This window comes from Daucus carota, chromosome 3, assembly GCF_001625215.2.
Source record: "Daucus carota subsp. sativus chromosome 3, DH1 v3.0, whole genome shotgun sequence".
Classification (NCBI taxonomy): Eukaryota; Viridiplantae; Streptophyta; class Magnoliopsida; order Apiales; family Apiaceae; genus Daucus; species Daucus carota.
In genome coordinates, this window is record NC_030383.2 from 58,356,628 (window position 1) to 58,376,678 (window position 20,051).

At 33.8% G+C, this 20,051-nt stretch overlaps 1 protein-coding gene across 5 annotated transcripts; it reads right to left on the minus strand.

The window, feature by feature from the left end:
* Nucleotides 1-15: 15 nt before the first annotated feature.
* Nucleotides 16-19,791, minus strand: LOC108214149 (uncharacterized). 5 transcript variants are annotated; one of them, XR_010290161.1, is made up of 43 exons: nucleotides 19,595-19,780; nucleotides 18,187-18,262; nucleotides 16,676-16,756; nucleotides 16,512-16,592; nucleotides 16,113-16,189; nucleotides 15,952-16,006; nucleotides 15,814-15,862; nucleotides 15,416-15,553; nucleotides 14,873-14,954; nucleotides 13,767-13,845; nucleotides 13,613-13,659; nucleotides 13,216-13,410; nucleotides 12,255-12,330; nucleotides 11,000-11,080; nucleotides 10,848-10,928; nucleotides 10,094-10,170; nucleotides 9,937-9,991; nucleotides 9,805-9,853; nucleotides 9,488-9,625; nucleotides 8,490-8,571; nucleotides 8,314-8,392; nucleotides 7,470-7,516; nucleotides 6,860-7,071; nucleotides 6,521-6,608; nucleotides 6,192-6,311; nucleotides 5,989-6,107; nucleotides 5,835-5,907; nucleotides 5,621-5,740; nucleotides 5,118-5,186; nucleotides 4,853-5,023; nucleotides 4,726-4,773; nucleotides 4,501-4,642; nucleotides 4,303-4,400; nucleotides 3,824-3,968; nucleotides 3,654-3,739; nucleotides 3,471-3,581; nucleotides 2,107-2,181; nucleotides 1,699-1,764; nucleotides 1,392-1,580; nucleotides 1,147-1,272; nucleotides 832-881; nucleotides 626-706; nucleotides 516-530 (listed from the first exon to the last, which is right to left on the minus strand). XR_010290161.1 is itself a non-coding variant. In XM_017385963.2 (42 exons), the coding sequence occupies exons 1-42, from the start codon at nucleotides 19,691-19,693 to the stop codon at nucleotides 351-353; spliced, it is 4,128 nt and encodes a 1,375-aa protein (XP_017241452.1). In that variant the 5' UTR covers nucleotides 19,694-19,791; the 3' UTR covers nucleotides 16-350. The 5 variants fall into 5 exon arrangements, 3 of the variants coding, with proteins under 3 accessions (XP_017241452.1, XP_063945762.1, XP_063945763.1); XM_017385963.2 differs by lacking the exon at nucleotides 832-881 and having other exon boundaries at nucleotides 16-530; nucleotides 1,147-1,257; nucleotides 19,595-19,791; XM_064089692.1 differs by lacking the exon at nucleotides 832-881 and having other exon boundaries at nucleotides 95-530; nucleotides 19,595-19,778.
* Nucleotides 19,792-20,051: the final 260 nt, after the last annotated feature.

Sequence of the window (20,051 nt, forward strand, 5' to 3'; positions counted from 1 at the left end):
TTTCAAGGCGCAATGGAATCCATGAATTTTACCAATATCATTATCTGATAAGAATGTAGAATTTTTATCAATCCCTACAACAAAAAGTAGATAATTCAGCGAATATAACACATGGAGTAAAAGGCATTCGTTTATTATAGTAACAGTTTCTTTTCTTATGCTATGAAGATCTGCATACAGAGGAGTTAGAATAATCCATCATTTTAAACTATTTATTAATCATATTAAGTCTTATCTAATTTGTAAATGCAAACCAAACCAGCAACCACTCCACTTCCAAATTTTTACTTCAGGGTCACTTGAAGTCCTCCCAACCAAAAAAGTAGCTCCAACATCTAACAATAGAATTATCATGCTTTCCCAGCTGACCCAAAGAGATGCATTTTCTCAGCAATTACAACTTTCATGGCTTCCTTTGCAGATGCCATGACATGAACAAGATCTTTCCTGGGATTGCTAAGCGAGTCCATGTAAGCCTTCCGAACCTCCGTGTTCACATTAAACTTCCTTACGCCATGCTTGATACATTCCTGAACATTGAACACAAATACCATAAGCAGGTCAATTTCGCATCTTTAGACCAAAATTGTTAATAATTAAGTTGCTTGGAGGTGGAAAGGAATACCTTGACAAGTTCTTCTGGCAATCCAGAGGCTCCATGAAGTACAAGACAAACTCCGTTCTTTGAGCATAAGTCGTGTAGATCCTGGATAAATACATAAGTAGAATTTAGTCCAATTTAAAGTTCCTAAAGACTAATCCATTATTCTGAATTATTCAAAAATAAGTACAGTACAGATATTAAGTAGTTCAATTCATATTATTACGAACCTCAGAAATATTTACTGAAGCTGTTAAGATTCCAGTTAGCAAGTTCCACTCTGGGAAATATAAGATTAATACAATTTTTGATGTTTGTATTCAGGACAATTCTCTTCATCCTATATAAGTGTGAAATTGATACTGAATATAATTATCATAGTATATTCATGTGATTAATCAGAGAGAGTACGATTCTCTTAACAAGCTCTCTGATGCAAATATAGGTCATCTAGGCAAACTATCAACCTGAATCTCAATTCTGAACCCGTGATCAGATGCATATTTTGCAACTAGAACATACAATGAAGATAGCAGAGACTCAACCTTGAGCAAATCAAGTCGGAGCTTAGGGCCACTTGCAGGGTATTTTCCATGAACATTTCCAATACAAACTGCCAAAGCATCAATGCCAGTCTCATCAATGAATTCTTGAGCCTGAAATTCATACATCTGGAAATGTTTAGCAGAAGGCACTAAAATTAATAGTCACAGTTTTTAATAATTTAGAACGGTCTGTATTCATATCATTATCTTCGTTAATCATCAATATTACTATTTTTTAAAAATACCTGCCCAATATCAGTTAGCTTTGCTTCATAGTCTTCTACTGTTAATTCATCTTCTGTTCCGGACAACCTTCCTAGTTCAGCTTCCACCAGAATACCTTTAGCATGTGCCAGGTTTGTAACGAATTTTGTGTATGTGATATTCTCTGTGAAATTAAGTTCTGATCCATCAACCATGACTGAATCAAGGTCCTGAAATGGTTTAAATGAAATTCTTAAGAACTAGAAACTATGAATGTTAAAATTTCATTGGAAGATTTTCCTTAATCCATTATATATATATATATATACTCCTCAAAAGGAGACTTACCAACTGCAGAACTTCCACCAACTCTTTTTTGGAATTTCCATGATCAAAATGAACTGTAATTGGGACCTGTCATGCAACCCGTACATAATTCGGTAAATAAACATGTACAGATTTTTATTTTAGGTTGAAACTGCAGTAGACAATCACAATTAATTCCATTATAGCAGTAACAAAGTTAATATGACCTGTGTAAAATAATTCTTATGGACCTTATATATGGCAGAGATATAATAACATCTCAAAAGTGGACAAAGTTTAGGCAATAATATCTTGTGGAAAAGAAACAACATTCATAAAGATGAAAATATGAAATTACAACATAGCCTCGATGATTTGCCCGATGAGGACACTTCACTGACAAATCATCTTTTGTTTATTTGTTTCGCATTATTGAATGTGTATACTCACCCTAGCTTGTTTTGCAGCAGAAATGCAACACGCAACCAATGGGATTCCCCCTTGCTTCAAGGCACTTGGATGGATCTGCAAACCATGAAAGGTTTTAGAATAGTATCTGAAAAGTCGCTCAAAATTTTAACTTATCGAATTTTTAAACTTAACTCCTTTTCAGTACATTCAAACTACCAAAATTCACACATAGTATTTAATGGGCTCCTGTCAATTATATAGGACAAATCAAGACAAATATTAACATGTTTGAGCAGTGCACAAGTATTTTCAGGGGTTTATTTCTTTTCGTCCTTCCAACATGGCAAAAAATTCCATAAACTTTTCCCTCTGATTCATATGTGACACAACCAAGAAAATACAAGTAAAGACATGCAAGTGGAGAGAAATTTAATGGTCATTTCAGAAGCATAGACCTACGAAGAACCTTGGTCCTTGCATATATAAGCAGAGAAGAAAAGATTCAGAGAATGGTTGAATCCAAAGTCCAGAAAGATCAGGGCCTAGGCTGATAAGTTGGAACGAAAATAGTTCTTACCTCATAACAAGGTCAAATTCGAATAGCTAGAAATTAATGTTAGCGTCACACTCCATTAAGTAGACTCAAGAACCTTTAATATATACGAGATGATCTCTCTCCAGAGTTTAATTAAAGTATCATATCTAATTTTTAAGTTATATATTTTATTTAAGGGTCTGTCTAAACCTGTGCCCTGACATTTAATGTACATAGTTTTCATGCACAGTGCACTGATCTCATAAGTAATGCATTAAGTACTTATCAGAAAATTCAAACATTCACATCTATCAAGAAAATTTGACATTTTATTTATTTTTGTATTGTATTATATTTTTATTATTTATATTTTTAATAATATTAAAAAAATCATAAATTAAATATTAAATATTAAATTGGTTGATTTCAGTTAGGAGGCTTATTTTAATTAGAAAATTAGTGTATATGCAGGGGGGCTTGTTATTATTTTGTGGGATAAAATTAATTAAAAGTTGTTTTTTATTCGATTAAAATTTGATGAAAAGATTATTTTATGTTCTCCCATATCTTTCGAAATAAAATAATATTTTATTATAAATATAAAATTTGAAAGATGAATTAAAAATAAATATATAACTAGTATTTAGTAAGAGTTTGAATCATTATAATGTATACACTGATACTTATGCAGGTCAAAGTGTATTTAATGATAGCAATTTATCACTTATCCTGTGCCCTGAGGGCACAGGTTAGACACTCCGTTTATTTAATTCCAATTTGTGCCTGATTAAAGACCAACCTGTCTTCTGAAATGCTTTCATTGCTCAAGAGAAGAAAAGGTATGCTAAAATAGAAGAAATGTTGTAACCTGTAAAATTGCAGGGCTTCTCAACTCCTCTGCTGCAGCAACAACGGCCTCAATTCCTTCCAAATTATAAACATTGAATGCCCCAATAGCGTATTTGCCTTTTTCTGCATTCTTTATGGCACATGATAATAAGTGTCACGTTGTGAAGGTGAATACTCAATTAACTTTTCTTTTTGGTCTTACAAGAAGCAGCTGCTTTGTTGATGATCGGATTGGACGAGCCCAAGATTTTACAACATCAGCCAGCGCCTTATTATCACCAACATTTCCTTAAAAAGAAAAAGCATATATAAGAAACAGAAGACATATAAGAGCGTGAATGGTTCAGAGATTATTTAAGAAGTCAAAATCACCAGGAAAAACAATATATGGTACTCCTGGATGTCTACTCTCTGTGCCTAGTTGCCACAAGGGTACACCAGCCAAAGCTTGTCCAACTATTTTAGCACGTTTTGCTTCTAGAGCTTTTGTAGCAATGTCCGATGAGGTGATTCCACCCTAAAAAAAGGAAAAACTGAGAATCCCCGCAGTTATGGTTACATACTCACTACAATGAACAAATGCACTCAGAAGAATCACCAGAAACTAGAATAAATGTTTTGCTTTAGACAACTTAAACTAATTGTTGGCTTTAAACAACTTTGACCACTTGAACAGACTAAGATCCTTGCACAGGCACAAGGAAAGGCTAATAAGGACACCACAATAGGAGCCTAATAAAGGAAGTTTCAAGGGATAGCTCTTAACTTAAACTACAAGACTTTATATACTCCTCAAGAGAGATGAATAGTTTAAGTAGATTTAGTAGCACAAGTAAATGAAAGAGATGTACCTTTGCAAGAATATAACGGGGCCTTGTAGTTATCTTCCTAACTATCTCCACAAGTGCAGAACTCACCTTAAAATTTATATCCAAACTCTCTGAAGGAGCTGTTAACCAAATTAATGACAATAACACTCGTTCAAAAATTTTGGCGTAGGTAGCGATTAGCGAACCTCATAATCTGTAGGGTACATAAAATACACTTACTTTTCCCTGTTATAAGCTCGCGACTGGTCATTATTAGAGTATCCTTACAAGCCCCAAGAAAAATGTCTGCTAATTCAGCTGCTCTATGGATTTCCTCCTCCCTTTCTTCTAATGATTTCATGGCAAGTTTATCAACAGAAATCTGTCACAAGTAAATGGACACCTTTAGCCGATAATCATAACACTCGAGTTCTATCGAAGTATATATACTAGTAAGATAATCACCTCAATGCTACTAATTGTACTGCTGCAGTGTATTTTAAGTTCTTCAACCTGTTCATTAAAAAAAGTGATTGATGAGTTGGATCAAGAACATACTTATAAACATCAAGAATGTTTGAATTCTTCTAACCTGCTTTGTTGTCTTTGGTACATACGAACCCACAATTATAAGACCACCACTACTTTCTTTATCTATTCCAAGATCGACAGGTGTAATCGGAGCCTTTGGAATAATTCCAACACGAGCAGATACAAAGCTAGCCGCAGTTCGACATAAGAACCGTTTTCCTTTCTGCTCTGCCTGCCAATGAAATCTTGATCAAAAATAGGAAACTTGTTTGGAGTATTCCTTCATAAAACATAAAAGTATCGACAATACAAGGCAGAAAACTTACCTGGATCATTCCTGCTGCAAACACAGCCACGTCTCTTTCACTAGCTGCATTAACTATGCATACCGAACCCTGTTTATCAGAAGAATAGACATAAGGAGATTCCAATTCTTCTGTGCCGAAACACTAAGTACACATAAGTACTTCCGTATTCAACATAAAACTGGATAAAGAACATATAGAGTACAAACACAACAAATACTAATATTGTTTTTGAAAATCTTTCATATATCAGTCATAAAGAGCTGTTATAACAAGTCTAGGGGATTCTGAGACCTAAAGTTACTAGAAAATGTGCATTTCTACTTTGACTAACAAAGGAACTAATCAGTTACCAAAAAAAACCACAGAGCAACCTTGACATCTGAAATTCTTTTTTCAGCTTGATGTAGTTTCTATACTTTAGGGTGAACCTGATGATAAAAATATGTTCTGCTTGTGCTTCTGTTGAACTGTGTGACTTTGTGCTTGTGTAAGAAATAATTTCTGCTGAACTTTTGTCTTACCTTTGGCAAACTGCAAAGATGCTCAAAAACAGCATCAGGACCACCTTTTCTTAAAAGTTCGATAGAGATAGACACAACACTGCTAGCTAGTATTCGACCCCCAGTTTTCTCCTCCACCCACTATATGAAAGAAACATATGGTGACAATATTTTAGATTCACTATGAGTAATGTATTACTATTATGCACTTCTCATAAATTGGAAAGTTACAAACCTCACGGAGGTTTGAACACTTGTACCCAAAAGCAGCATCTTTTGCAAATTCTGTGTCCCCAGCAGGAACAAGCCTACAAACCCAGGAGCATAACCATAAAAGTGCGCTTTGAAATATCAAGGATGTCACAATGAAAGAGAGAATTGAACAATACCGCATATCTTCTGCAACATAATGTATATCATTTATGGTATATCGGCCTCCCTGAAGAAAAAAAGGACAAATGATCCATGCATCCATCTCACCGAGTACTGAAACAGCTGCATCTGCCTCCTACATAAATCAGATATACGTTTTTACACTAAAAAACAGCATTATTACAAAACTAACATGTTATATATAAGTAAGTGTCCTTGCCTCTGGGAAATGACCTCTTAATGTTGAATCACCCCTTAGTACCACTGTATACTCAGTGTGCTCAACCAAATTGGCTGCAGATTGTAGATTTCTGCATATACTTGTAATAAGTGCAGTAGCCTGAACGTGAATTTTAGGACCATAAGAAATTAATACTACATTCGTACCAAGGTAAAGTGAAACTACCCCATTATATAATTCGGGATCAATAGAGAACAATTTCACCCTGAGATATACACACACATGTATATAGGGCACAGCAGCCTGATGGTATCTAGATAAAATTCCTGGATTAAGAACAAACTGCATAACAGAGGAAAGCTGAATACCTTTTCGGAACTCAATGCACGGGAGTTGGTTAAAATAAAAAAACAACTTGGCTTTGTTCTAAACTGCTCAACAAGTGATTCAATGTTCCTGAAAAGATTGTGTTCAATAACAGAAATTAACATCATGCACCAACTTGTTTAATAATTCTTTGTACTTATACATAAGTTTTATACAAGATTTATAGGATAGGAACCAATTACAGTAACAGAAACATGTGGTCTGTTTGGATTTTGGATAGAAACTTCGTATAGTAATTAGACCAATTACCAACAGACAAAAAGAACACTTTTTGTTGGACAAATTTACTGCTACTAAAGAGTAATTCAAGAGATGCTAACCACTCTGTCAATACATCAATGTCGTGAACAGTCTGAGTTCCAGTTGGATCATCATCCAGAACCACCAAAGTTTTGGAATTAAGCTTCTCAAGTCTACATATGTCATCGGTTAGATCAAATGGCCACTCAGATGGAAGAGATTTTAAGAGTGATTCTTTGTTAAGAGCCGCAAGTTTCCCTTCAACCTTGACACCTGTGAGTGCCTCATACACCTATTAAAGAGATTCTCAAATTAACTTACCTATTTCATTGCAATACAAGATGGTCACTACAGGCAGAATTTACATTACATGAGCATATCGCATGACAGATCATAATATGAAAAACACAATTACTTCTTAGTTAATTAAAGAAGATTGAAGACCAACCCACTCTTTTGTGTATAGATTCAAACAAAAGATGTAGTGATGTTTAAACCCATCATAAAAAGAGCAAAACAAACAAGTCCTATATAATTTCATACGCAGAGAGTGGGAAGAAAAAGAAGAATAAGTAAAAACTCTTTAAACTTGGTATGGAGAAGATTGCAAAAAATTCTTGACTATCAAGAATAACAAGCTTCATTCACCATTGGAGCTATTCTGGTTTGCAAGTGTGAACATGACCGTACCTTAACAACAGCTGAATCATCTATACGACCCCACCCTGCAGCAGAACCTAGTAAATTTAAGGAGAAACTGTTACTACTTGCATACATGGTTCAACAAAAATATGGCTCAGAAATATAGGCTAATAATGTATTCTGGTTTAGTAAAAGGAAAATAGGTTCACTTTATTAGATCAAATAGTTAGGCCATGTTTGTTCAAGAGATTGTAGTCCCCAGATTATCACCTGATTCACTTTAAATTTAAAGCACTATTTGTTCCATAGAACTGATTACAATCCTCTTTTTGTTTATTCTTTTGGAATTATAATACGTTCTCTAACCAGAGTTGCATTTCACCTTGCTTCATTAATTTGGCTAAGCTTATATAATCATTAAATGTAGCAAATGCAGTTTTTCTCCACAGGACAACAGCAAGGGATTGTGAAATGTTTAAAATCAAACTATAACATAATTTGTAGCATGGTCTACCTATCTACTGCAACCATATTTCAACAAAGACATAAAACCAGTTGCTAAACAGGATTCCGGGTAAGGAAAACTTTTCTAAACCTATCTTATATGTATGTCGGGACAATCAAACAGCACAAACTTTCCTAAATTTCTCTTACAGCTGCTAATATAATAAATGAAAATACAAAAATCCCACAGCATTCTCTATATTTGGCCCTTTCTAGGTACATTACATATGGAGATCTACCAAATGTTCTCGGACAAAATAAAATAACTTTTACTTAATGCAAGGGAAACTAGAAACTTATATGGCTGCTTGCAATTTCCCTTAGATATCAGTCATTACATGACATGTAATATCTGACAAATAATATGTGCTTCCATATACAACCTCACCTGACAAGAACAATTGGTGTGCTACGGTAGCTATATGAAGTGGAACCCTGCGAGATGAACATTCACGGGTAACAATCCCCTGTGTAACATTAATTTAGATGATCAAGAATCTGAGAATGAACCAAAAAAAGATGATGCATCATCGAACAGAATCTTGAGGTTATAATTAGACTAACCAAATCCTTTACAAAGATATCGAGTGCAGATAATGGCGTATAATCATTGTTCACCATGTGCGGAACACGATTCTCAAACATCCTACAACAACAAATAAGGTAAGGAATAAATTACCTAGAAACTAAAAATATAGGATAAGATACACACATATAGAGAGTGTGTGCTCATTGCTAGTCAGAAAGAAGCAAAATAACCAGTCAACTTCAAATCTTGATTTTATAATTTAATAAAAATATTGGTCTAAATTTAGGCTGTTTGCTACCATCAAACAGCTTAAAGTTGAAAGCAGATTTCACCCACTGCTACTGCGTCTTTACACACTGAGTTAGAGACTTTTCAGGGGTCACATGAAATTGCCATTGTCACTGTCTTAGCAGTAAAGACCATATTCTTCAGTAGCTTTGGCACATCCTCATCAGATCTCGGTGGCACCAAGTTAACTCGGTTGGATTTTAATAACCCACATCAATTTATGTCTGAACCATGTTAATCATAAGATAGAATATATTGATAATTGATTAATTGTTTCTGTATGGAGGGTACTTGTTACGGGAGTATATAAAATCATAGGATTATTTGCCGTCACTCAACATGCCACCAGATTATAAATTGCTAATTTGGCATGATATTGTGGTGTTTTATAGAATATTATGGGCTTGAAGTGAAGTATCTTTTGATAGTACATGCATCAGGATTGCAAAAATAAAAGGTAGTGTACTTATCTTCCAAAGAAAACATAGTTTAAATGTTAGATTCTACAAATTCTTGCTTCTGTTCAACATGCTTCCTTTTTTTCCTCTACCATGAAAACTCAGCTTGATTTTATTGCGCCTATTAATATGGTTATCAAACCTAAAACATTGCGAAACTAAAAAAAGTGTACTAGGTTACAGACAAGAAGATATTACTGAAAGGACAATATAAAATTATAAGAAATCATGAAAAAAATGAATCACACATGTTGCGCATTCGTGCACTGCAGAATGCATCAACTTACCAAGATGTTCCCACGCAATGTGTAAGTACATCAAACAGTAATTTTGAATTTAAACCCAGTCGAGCCCCAAATGCCATTGCTTCAGCTGCTGATGCAATATGAACTCCAGCAAGTAATTGGTTAACCATCTTTACACCACTACAGAATCAAATTCAGAATAATTAACTTGGTTAATGCACATATTCCCTATAACATGTTCAATACACCATGATATTGAAGCGCACGACCCCATGAGAATTGCTACTACCTTACATATGAACTACAAAGCCGAATTATAATGTAAATATAACCAATATGATAAATGAATGAAAGATTACCTTCCAGCACCACAACCGCCCCTTAGAACGTATAGCTTCTCACTCAATGCTAGTTTGGGGAAAAAGAGTACTCAATTAGACAGATATAGATTAATCAAATAAATTTAGATTAATAAATAATAGTGAATATACCTGAAAGAATCGATCCAGCATGCTCAAGAGCTTCATCAGTACCTGATGCCATTATCTACATAGCAATAAGCTTAAATTAAGTTTGCAGTCAGAATAGTCTTTTGGAAACAATTCTAAGAACTGCACAAGTACAGGGAGAAGATATAAAATTTCTCACTGTAAGAGTGCCATCTGAGGCCCGCTTAACACCGCCAGATACAGGAGCATCAATCAGTTTTAGATTCTTGTTTTCGTCTATCAAAAAAAAATGCCAAATATACACACCATGTAAGTATGTCTACTTTTAAACCGAACACTACATAGGTTTCTTTCCAAGATGGATGGATCAGGAAAAGAATTTTTTGTATAATGTCTGGTACACTGTAGACTGAAAGGTAAGATTAGAAGGCAGTTGCAGTACAAAATAACTTCTCAACTATGTGCACATCACTAATAATTGCACCAGAGTAAATAGTCTACTAACAGAAACAAAAATATACCTGGGACCTAAAAGCATGTACTCATTTTATGTGGTCTATGCGAAATCATAGGCTTTAAGATCTTATGAGATAATAGATGTACACAAGGAGAAAAGATGTGGAAAAGAAGCATTAAGATTCTGCACTGCACTTTTTCCAAACATGTATCACCATTTCAATTGTATATTGTTTGTTGACAGAGTATTACATACTGTAGAAATATCAAGCAACATCTTTTTTTTTTGACAAACAAGGTCAATCTTCCCATGATACCTAGAACAAACTATGTTAAAAAGTTCGTCAAAAAAAAAAAAAAAAAAAACTATGTTAAAAAGTATCCACACTATTTACGAAATGAATAAATTCAACCCTCAAAGCTACTACAAAACTAACTCAAGCTATTATATACAATAGAAAACAAGTATTTTTATAAGTGTAATTACAGGAACGTACTTTTTAAGCGCCGCTCCAGCTGGCTGATAAAAGCTGGAGAAACAGTGGACGAAAGAATGATCGACGCTCCAGGGGGAAGGACTACAAGCACACATATACTAAATGAATTGACAGCTCAAAAGTAGTATAAGACAAGAGTGACTGAACTTCACCTGACACAGCACCAAGATCACCATATAGAGCACTTTCCGCCTGAGCTTCATTCGTGACCATGATTACAAGTATCTCTGCTTCTGAAAAGAAAAAAGGAAAAAGGTCGTGATCTCCAAATTGATGAATTATAACCAAAGGCAAAAGATAAACCTGGTCAGAATTAACAAGTTTAAAAGATTTTACGTAAGGAAGACAAGTGGACATAGAAGGCTACAAGATCTATAAGGGATTTTAATCTTTTTTCACTTCCTATTTGCACTTGTATTTCTGAGTTATTTTTTATAGCATTACTGAATAGATTAAATTGTTTTACTACTATTAAGTTCGTTCTCATTTGTCTTTTGTGCTGTTCACATTATTGTACAGTACTTAAATTTTGGAGTTATAATCTTTGTGGTGTCAGTTAATATTTTGGTTATGTTACCAACTTACAAAACTTCAAGGTGTTGGAAAAAGCCACTAACAGATGGCATATTAACAACTCCCATGAAAACCCGCCAAGGGTAAAGAGTGGGTAAAGTGTTGATGACCATAACAAACCCACCAGGGGCAAAAACGCATTAATGAACAATACTTAAGATGTTTGTGAGATTATTTCGCCAAGGGGTCTTTAAAAAGTTACCACTTGTAAACCATTTTTGAAACGAACGCCTTGCCTAAATCCGTAAAGTATAGGGAAAATTCACTCATTGGATGCTATAAATTAATAATATTCAATGATGTATGCCACAAAGAACAACAGCAATCAGCTCATAGACCTTTATAACTTGAGTGTAATCATCTGATTATTTCTAATATAAGGTACTCTGCTTCACAAGTGCAGTTAAGTCATACTATAGAATTCTTTAGTCTTAACTAAGATATCAACTGAAATTAGTGTAATACATTGCCAAAGCCTGAAACTTAATCATCTAAGATATATTCGCAAGAGAGTAAAAATAAGTTTAAAAGCAAAAGAAATATCTACTGTCCACATATAAGATAATCCATGAACTAGAGAGTTACAGTAAAACCTTCATATATTAAAAGCCTCCAGATCAGAGAAATTACAGATTTATCAAGGTTAAATATACACTACATTATTAAATTATGACCCAGGAAAATAATATTAGTTTATCAAAGACATTAATTTTTCATGTAAAATATTTTGAGCTTCTACTATACTTCCCATGCTCATTTTTAACAAGCTATACTTATCAAAAACAAATTTTAAGAAGATCATCCACTAATTCGAGCTATAAGAACCTCAATTACCTTTTGATACTTCTGCTGGAGAGGATCCAATCAGGCCACCTAAATTTTCAAACCGAGATAGTGTTGGCTTATATACCTACATGACAAAAGATAGTGCAGATAAATTAGTTTCATTTACATTTTCATCCTCCTGCAAAGATGCAGCTGAATGGTCTACTCTTGTGTTCCAAATTACATAAACAATTTTAATTATCCAAAGTAAAGTTTATTTTGTACAAAAATAAATTCAAGTGCTAATTCACTATTTAAGACAATAATTAACTGTGCGAAGGTATTAATCACCACTTTAACAAATTCTTATAATGAGAAATCCCAGTCCCCAGAAGAAGAAAACTATCATCTACTATGAATATACAATTGGAATCGGCTTCCAAAAGTTAAAGTTGGTCAAATTATGTACACTTGTCCTGTATATAAGATTATTCTTGTAACAGAAAGTCCATGTATGACTATTAGAAAGTATTATATATGCAAATATCACAATGCACGCAATTCCGGTTCCACAGTTAAAATATTCAAATGTTCACAGATTTGATATACTGTTTCCCTCTACTTGAAGTGGGAATATCAAATTTGATTATGAGAATTAATTACTTAACTGCATCAAGTATCAGATTTTTTTCATCTGCTTGTTACTTTCCAAAGTTGCGCTCAAAATTTTCGTTTTATATAATACTTTTATAATTAAAAAATGCCTTTGGCTAATCTTGTTTACGCATTTAAAAAAATAATAACTCCTTCAATCTTATAATTAAAAACATTTAACTTTTAAGGGTTGACATCTGAAGATTAGAGTAAGTCCACCAAACTATGCTACCTGATTTCAAAACTTATTAATTTATTAATATGAAACTTAATAAGGGGCCTAAACAAAATGCATAGTTGATTATTAATGCCACCTAATTGTTGTGCTTAATTAGTTATATTTTAAAACAAACAAGCATAACAGTTGAAAGCTCACATCATAACCAGTAACAACGAAATTTGACTTGATCAGGTGAGATGCCATGCCAAAGCCCATTGCTCCAAGACCAATAAAACCAACTCGGCTTACAGTTTTTGATTTCAAAACAATCTGATTTGCCAGTTCCTCAGGTTTGTATTTTTCTGCATTTGCAGCATCTGTGATGTTCACACCTAAAACTTTTTCCCATACCTGCAAGAGAACATGCACTCAAGGAGAGTGTATAGTTTAGACTATGTATATATGCAAGCTCGAAATCATTACAAACTGTTGATAATTAGATAAACGGTAAGAGGAAAGAGAAGATTAAAAATTCTTGATTATATCATTGGCATTCGGTTGTAAGAAGAAATTTATATTGATACGAACCAGGGAAATGTATATTGATACTAACCTTGATCAATGTAGAATCATCATCAACACCCCGACTCTGTGATGCGCCTGACATAGATCCAAAATGAAACTGAGTAGCAGCTCCCAATTACCGCCAACTATAAATCATCACTTAAACAGAAAATAAGCCAGTGCTACAGTATCTAGATTTTTACCTGCGAGGAGTTGTTGATAAGCAACAGCCAACAGGGGAAGAGGGAATGTAAGTGATTTGGCCATATCTAAAACAATCCCCTTCATTCATACAGTTACTCGTCAAGCTCATTAAAAGTATAAACAATGTTATCTCAATTCAAGTTGCACACGTATAAATTTCAACTCAGAAGAATGATATTAAAATAGACAATTTGGGAAAATATCCTGAAGCATACCAATCTCACACAACAATAAGAAACCATATATATATATATATATATATATATATATATATATATATATATATATATATATATATATATATATATATAGAGAGAGAGAGAGAGAGAGAGAGAGAGAGAGAGAGAGAGTTTCTTGTTATATACACAACATCAATATTTTAAGAATTTGAAGATCTCTTGTCAGACCAATATCTAGACACACAGCTTGCAAAGAGGCTCATTGACTATTTAGAATGATAATCTTTTTGCTAAATGTCAATATGAGAACAAGACGTAGAAGCTCAAGAGATACCCCACAAGGATAAGAAAACAAAAGTGTAAAACAGCTTAGGACTGGACTCTGGAGACCCAAAAAATAAGCTTATAGGGGCTTAAAACACCTTTCATGTATAAGTCAATATATTAAACTTAACTTAAACTGTATCAAGCACTTAACCTGTTAGGTTGATGCATCACTTTTACTTTTGCTCTTTAACCATTGCGTGACTTATGTATGCTCCGTAAACCGGGCAGTAAATTAATAATCTTATCTTACCTTTAAATTCTTCATAAATTAATAGCATAGAAAAAATTATATCCTTTAAATTCTTCAAAATACACATACACACACACACAAATTTGCATGTGGAGTCCATTTGCAAGCACCCAGCTATAGAAAAATTCCATAAAACACAATTTCACTATTAAGAAGCGAAAAGTTAAATAATGACGACAAGAGATGATATTAATCATATAATTCCCAGTATTATTATCAGACATTCACACATATGAGACCACTGGAAATTTTTGCCTTTCTCGTAATAGAAAACAAATATAAAAACTACATTTTTATGCTATTTTACACTAAATTATTAAGTTATCTCAATGATTGACAAAGATCTTACCAAGTTTTGTAGAAATGTATTCAGGAAATGGTTTTTGGTCTGATTTCCCCGCAATAATTTGGGAATATGGTTCTTAAAAACCCTGCAAGATTTTGCATAAAAAAATAGATTGATACCCAATAACCGGGAGCAATATAAAACCAACATGAAGATGCTTCAACTTGTTTTGCTCAAAATAGTGGAGAAAAGAATAATAACACGCAGATAATTTAATAATATCTTGCATTCATTTTTCAAGCTGAAATTAACAAAAGGAAGAATGCAAGACATGTCACATATTCTTTGTCTTAATTACAACATGTGGGAAAAGCAGCAACAATGGATACAAGGTAAAACTGATTAGCATGTCCATATGATCTACTAGCATATGCCATATGTCAGAATTAGAATTTGTAAGCATCCAGATATGTATTTACATATTCTACTTTTCAATCTTGACAGCTGCAAAATTTTAAGTTCAGTCAAAGTTCGATATACATATTTGCTGCACGACCTTCAACTATCATTTTGTGAAATATGTGAGTTGCATAATAGGGTAGTCACCATGAATTTCCCGCAGCATTAGAAATGATGTCATAGAGTATCCACGGATGAATCCCAGCTTGGGCACCAAGAGAGATGGCCTCCACAGAAGCAACAAAATGAATGCCCTCTAGCAGCTCATTTACCAATTTAACTTTGCTGTGATGATAATAAGACATATACTCAGTGCCATAGCATTTATGACCAGATTATAGCCCTAAAATTATACATCTTTTTTTGAACCATGCAAGTCAAGCAACCATGTACCATCATACCTCAGGTACTAACCAAAAATTTTGTTTAAGCTTTTGCAACATGTCTATTATTACCACGTCACTAAATGAGTTTTGATTTAGAATTCAATTCTAGTCATATTAGATATGAATTGAACTTTTTACAAAATCGTCACAAAAGCAGACCTTCCAGCTCCAAGTTCACCCTCAAAGATGTGAAGCCTGTCACACATAGCTGTTTGAAATATACAATATTTTAGCTGAAATTTACGTAGCCTTAAAAAATTTATAAAAGAACTCTCCTAGAAAACGATGACAATGTACCATTTAGTATTGGTTGCGCCTTAGCAATAGCATCTGATCTTCCAGAAGAGATTATCTATAAAGAATATTATTGAGCCGTTACACACCAGCAAAAAGCACGAAAGTTAAACTCCTATATACCTAACTATGTGATGAGAATGAGGAAAACCGCATGATCTTACCATGGTCTTTCCATTCATAGCATCTGACACTGCCTTAGAAACATATATATCAACTATATAGGCTGTCCCGAGACTCTCTACAGCAGACAAAACATTAGCAATAAATTATTTACACAAGATAAGCTCATAATAGTTCAAGTCGCAAGAAATAAATAACTTTAATGTGTAATATGTTCTACAAGGGAGAGGCAGTTAGACACATTACATATTTCATCCACAGCCTGTAAAACTCTAAGCAACATATTGACAGAAAAATGAAATCACTGTCAAATTATCCAGTGATTTGGAATTAGCACCCCAACACCCCACCCATTCTTATTGATAGTGAACCTTTTCTGCTAGTGCTTATGCAGAAAAGAACTGAGACCTGCCAACATATAAAATTAAATAACTGCATACCTGCGAGATTCTTCTCCAGCTTTTGAATATAAACAGGTGAAATTGTTGAGTAGATGATGATGGGGGCATCTTTGCTTAGTCCTGCGTATTAATACACTCTAATAAGGTGGATCAGTCAGAGAGTCAGCGATCAAAATTTTAAGACTAAGAAGTTTCAGAAATACCTTTTAAGGCACCATCCTGAGAAAAAATTATGTTAGTTAGCTGATCAGGATATGTTATCAACAAAACCAAAGCTGCCACACCTGCAACTTATCAAGTGTTGGTGGTAGAATGACAGATAAAGATAGCACTAACAAATAACAACTAAGAAGCTAGAAATCACAGACTGCTATTCTTGTTCGCTCATGTCCGAAATGCAGTTCTGGCTTATTTGAAAGACGACAAACATTTGACACCCATAATTAATATAGTACTATAAATTGTCTAACCAGGAGCCCGTTTGGCTGACTTAACGTGACTTATGTGATAAGTTGGGAGCTTTAAATGTATGTTTAGGTAATTTTGACTTATTAATAATTTATGAGTTATTAAAAATATAATAATAAAATTAAAAATGAATTATGGGCAATATATGTCTTATGGATGATTTTTATCAAAAAAAAGTTTTAAAAAATTAAGTCACCGGAGAAAGTACCTCAAACTTACTTCGGTCTTTAAGTCAGTTCTTGGCTATTTCTAACTTTAAGCTGGCTTCTGACTTATTAAACAAACAGACATTTTTCAGCTTAAAGTTAGAAAAATCTTTAAGTGCTGGCTTAAATCTGGGACAAACAGGCTCTAGGATAGCACACGACTCACAAGGAAATATAGGTGTTCAAGGTAGGTTCACGAGAAACTTACTTTGTTTAAAAGTAAATGACCCTATGAGAATGGGTCATTAACCTTAGAATGGAGGTTGAACAGAATACAGATATTTAGGTGCAATAAAATGTTCAATTTTTTATGAAGAACAACGCATAATGACTGAGAAGTATATAAAGTAATAATCCATAAAATAAAATTTAAGTTCAGCCAAGTTTAACATAAGTGATTAGTTAAGAATTAAGATACTAAACATTTTCTTGAAACCGTAAGATACAGTGCTTATCCAAAAGAAAAATACCTTGACAAGTTGAGGGTTGGCCACATGACATGGACATATAAGTATCAAGACTTCGTACAAAGGCTTCGTAACGCTAATGTTTTCGGAACTTAAAAAAAATATAACTAAATTACGAAACCAAGTAAAATATGTGTTAAGAATAGATGGCAAAGAGGTTAAGAGTGTATATAATCATTATAAAGAACCTATTGTCCCTGTAATGTTTTCTGGAATCTCTGCCTAAGGTCACCCATTAATCTAATAAACATAAATATCCGTTACAAGCAACCATCATGAATAATAAAACCAACTCTAAATTCCAGGCAAAAAATAAAAAAAACAGCTTTGGACTCAACATGAACATCTAAACACCATGGCCTTCATCAAGGTCAGTATTGGCAGCAGTTAAATTGTTGTAATCATTTCTTTATAATTTTAATTATAATATATAACATATTTACACAGCAATAACTACACGTCCAACCTAAACTCCTCTCCAGATCACCACACAAAAAACATGAACTTAATTATTTTACAGAACTTTAGAGAATATTAGTATTTATTAGCCTGAGAAACAAAAAAGTGCTCTACCTTTCACAGCCACTGAGGCTGTTGCACATCTTAATCCCCCAATCTTCACAAATTCATCAACTGAAGGAAGAAGTTCCTGCATTTAGAACTGCTGTAATCAGAACTTGGAGTAACAGACATCACAATATAAATTCACTTTCCATGGGTAAATTAAAAAAACGACAAAGAAAAAACAAGATAAACAAACAAGTTTATATCTCTGTATTGGTTGGTTTTGTATGTATTGAATTGCAGAAACACTTAGAGAAAAGTCAAAGTGTGGTAGAGTAATGTAGATAATTCACACATAAGCTTTCAACTTCCAAATCGCAAACAGACAGATCATAATAATTAACTAAACTAAAACTAACTCTTTCAATATACGAAGGCAGTATAAATAACAAACGAATATTACAACAGAATGTTTAATAGCGCAATCATCAATAGACCAGATTTTATTTGGCCTAGTTGAGTTCTTCTTTATAAATCTGTGTTTACATCAACCAGGTCAGCAATTTATGAGGACTGTTGCTACTGCATTTGGCACACGGCTGGACCATTTATCGAAGAGCAGTATGGAGAGGTAGTGCCTTTTGCTGTACCGATTTACTGGTCAGCAACATGAACAGCTCTTGCTGGATCTTATAGCAATGTCAGCAAAACTATCCCTCGATCAATGGGTTAATGATTAACAAACTGCTATCACACCATCTTCGGGGATCCATTCTCCTGGAGTGGTGATACTGTGATAGAAATGAGCTATAGACCAAGCCGTCACAGCAAGTGAGCAAGGTGAATGTTGAGGCCTCCGTCTTTAACAATGGGTTGCCTATAGGTTCATTAGTGGCAGCATCAGGGTGCAGCAAACAGTGCCCCCAACAACCTTGGATTTGTCAGAAGCAATTGAAATCAAGTCAAGAGCTTAACAAAGTCTCTCTGTTCCTCAATTTTTACTTAAAAAGGTCAATTACACACTCTCTATGACGCAATTGGTTTTATGACCAAGAACAGAGGGGTACCCATACGTTTCTCTTAAATTCCTTGAACATTCTGCAAACAATTATTTCCCGGGATTCCTATTATTCCCCGGATTGTAATTCTCGAGAGACCAATTTCTCCCCCTAAACAATTGCCCTTACATACAAATAATCACCGTCACTAACAACTTCATCCACTATAATCCCCTCAAAAAAAATACTGCAAATCACCAATTCTACTAAACAAAGATTGAATCATCACATAAAAAGTCAATGTGGGCAGTGCATAGCTAAAAAACTCTGACCAACAATCTTCATCTCATACAAACAAAAAGCCCACATACATAAGAAAAGTACACACAATAACACACAATAACACAGAACCAGAGTAGTTTAAGAACATTAGAAATCAATGGGTCATTAAATTATCAACTCATTGACGATATCTGAACCTCGTGGGCTTTGACTGAATAGCCAGAGTTAATGAGCTTTGCTGCCAGAACTAAGCTTGATTCATCTAGTCCGATGAAACCCACTGTTGCAGCCGCCATGATTTCACTTCACCTATGATCCGGTAAAAATTATTATATGATAAATAGAAATTGATTGGGTTGTGTAATGATCTATAATAAATATAGTAACATGATTCAAATTATATATAGGTTGCGTGTTTATTGTTAAAAATAGATAAGATCAAGAAAAGACAAAAGTGATGACTGTGAATCGCGTCAACCGACTCAAATCAGCACATTATGCTTCGTGTTCTCACACGTGTATATATTATCTTTTGTAAAACAGAACACGCATTTATTTAAAATATATATAGCGTAGACTCAGAATCTATAAAATATTATTTAAAATTATAAATTATAAATTTAATTTCAATTTAATTTTTAATAATATATTTGA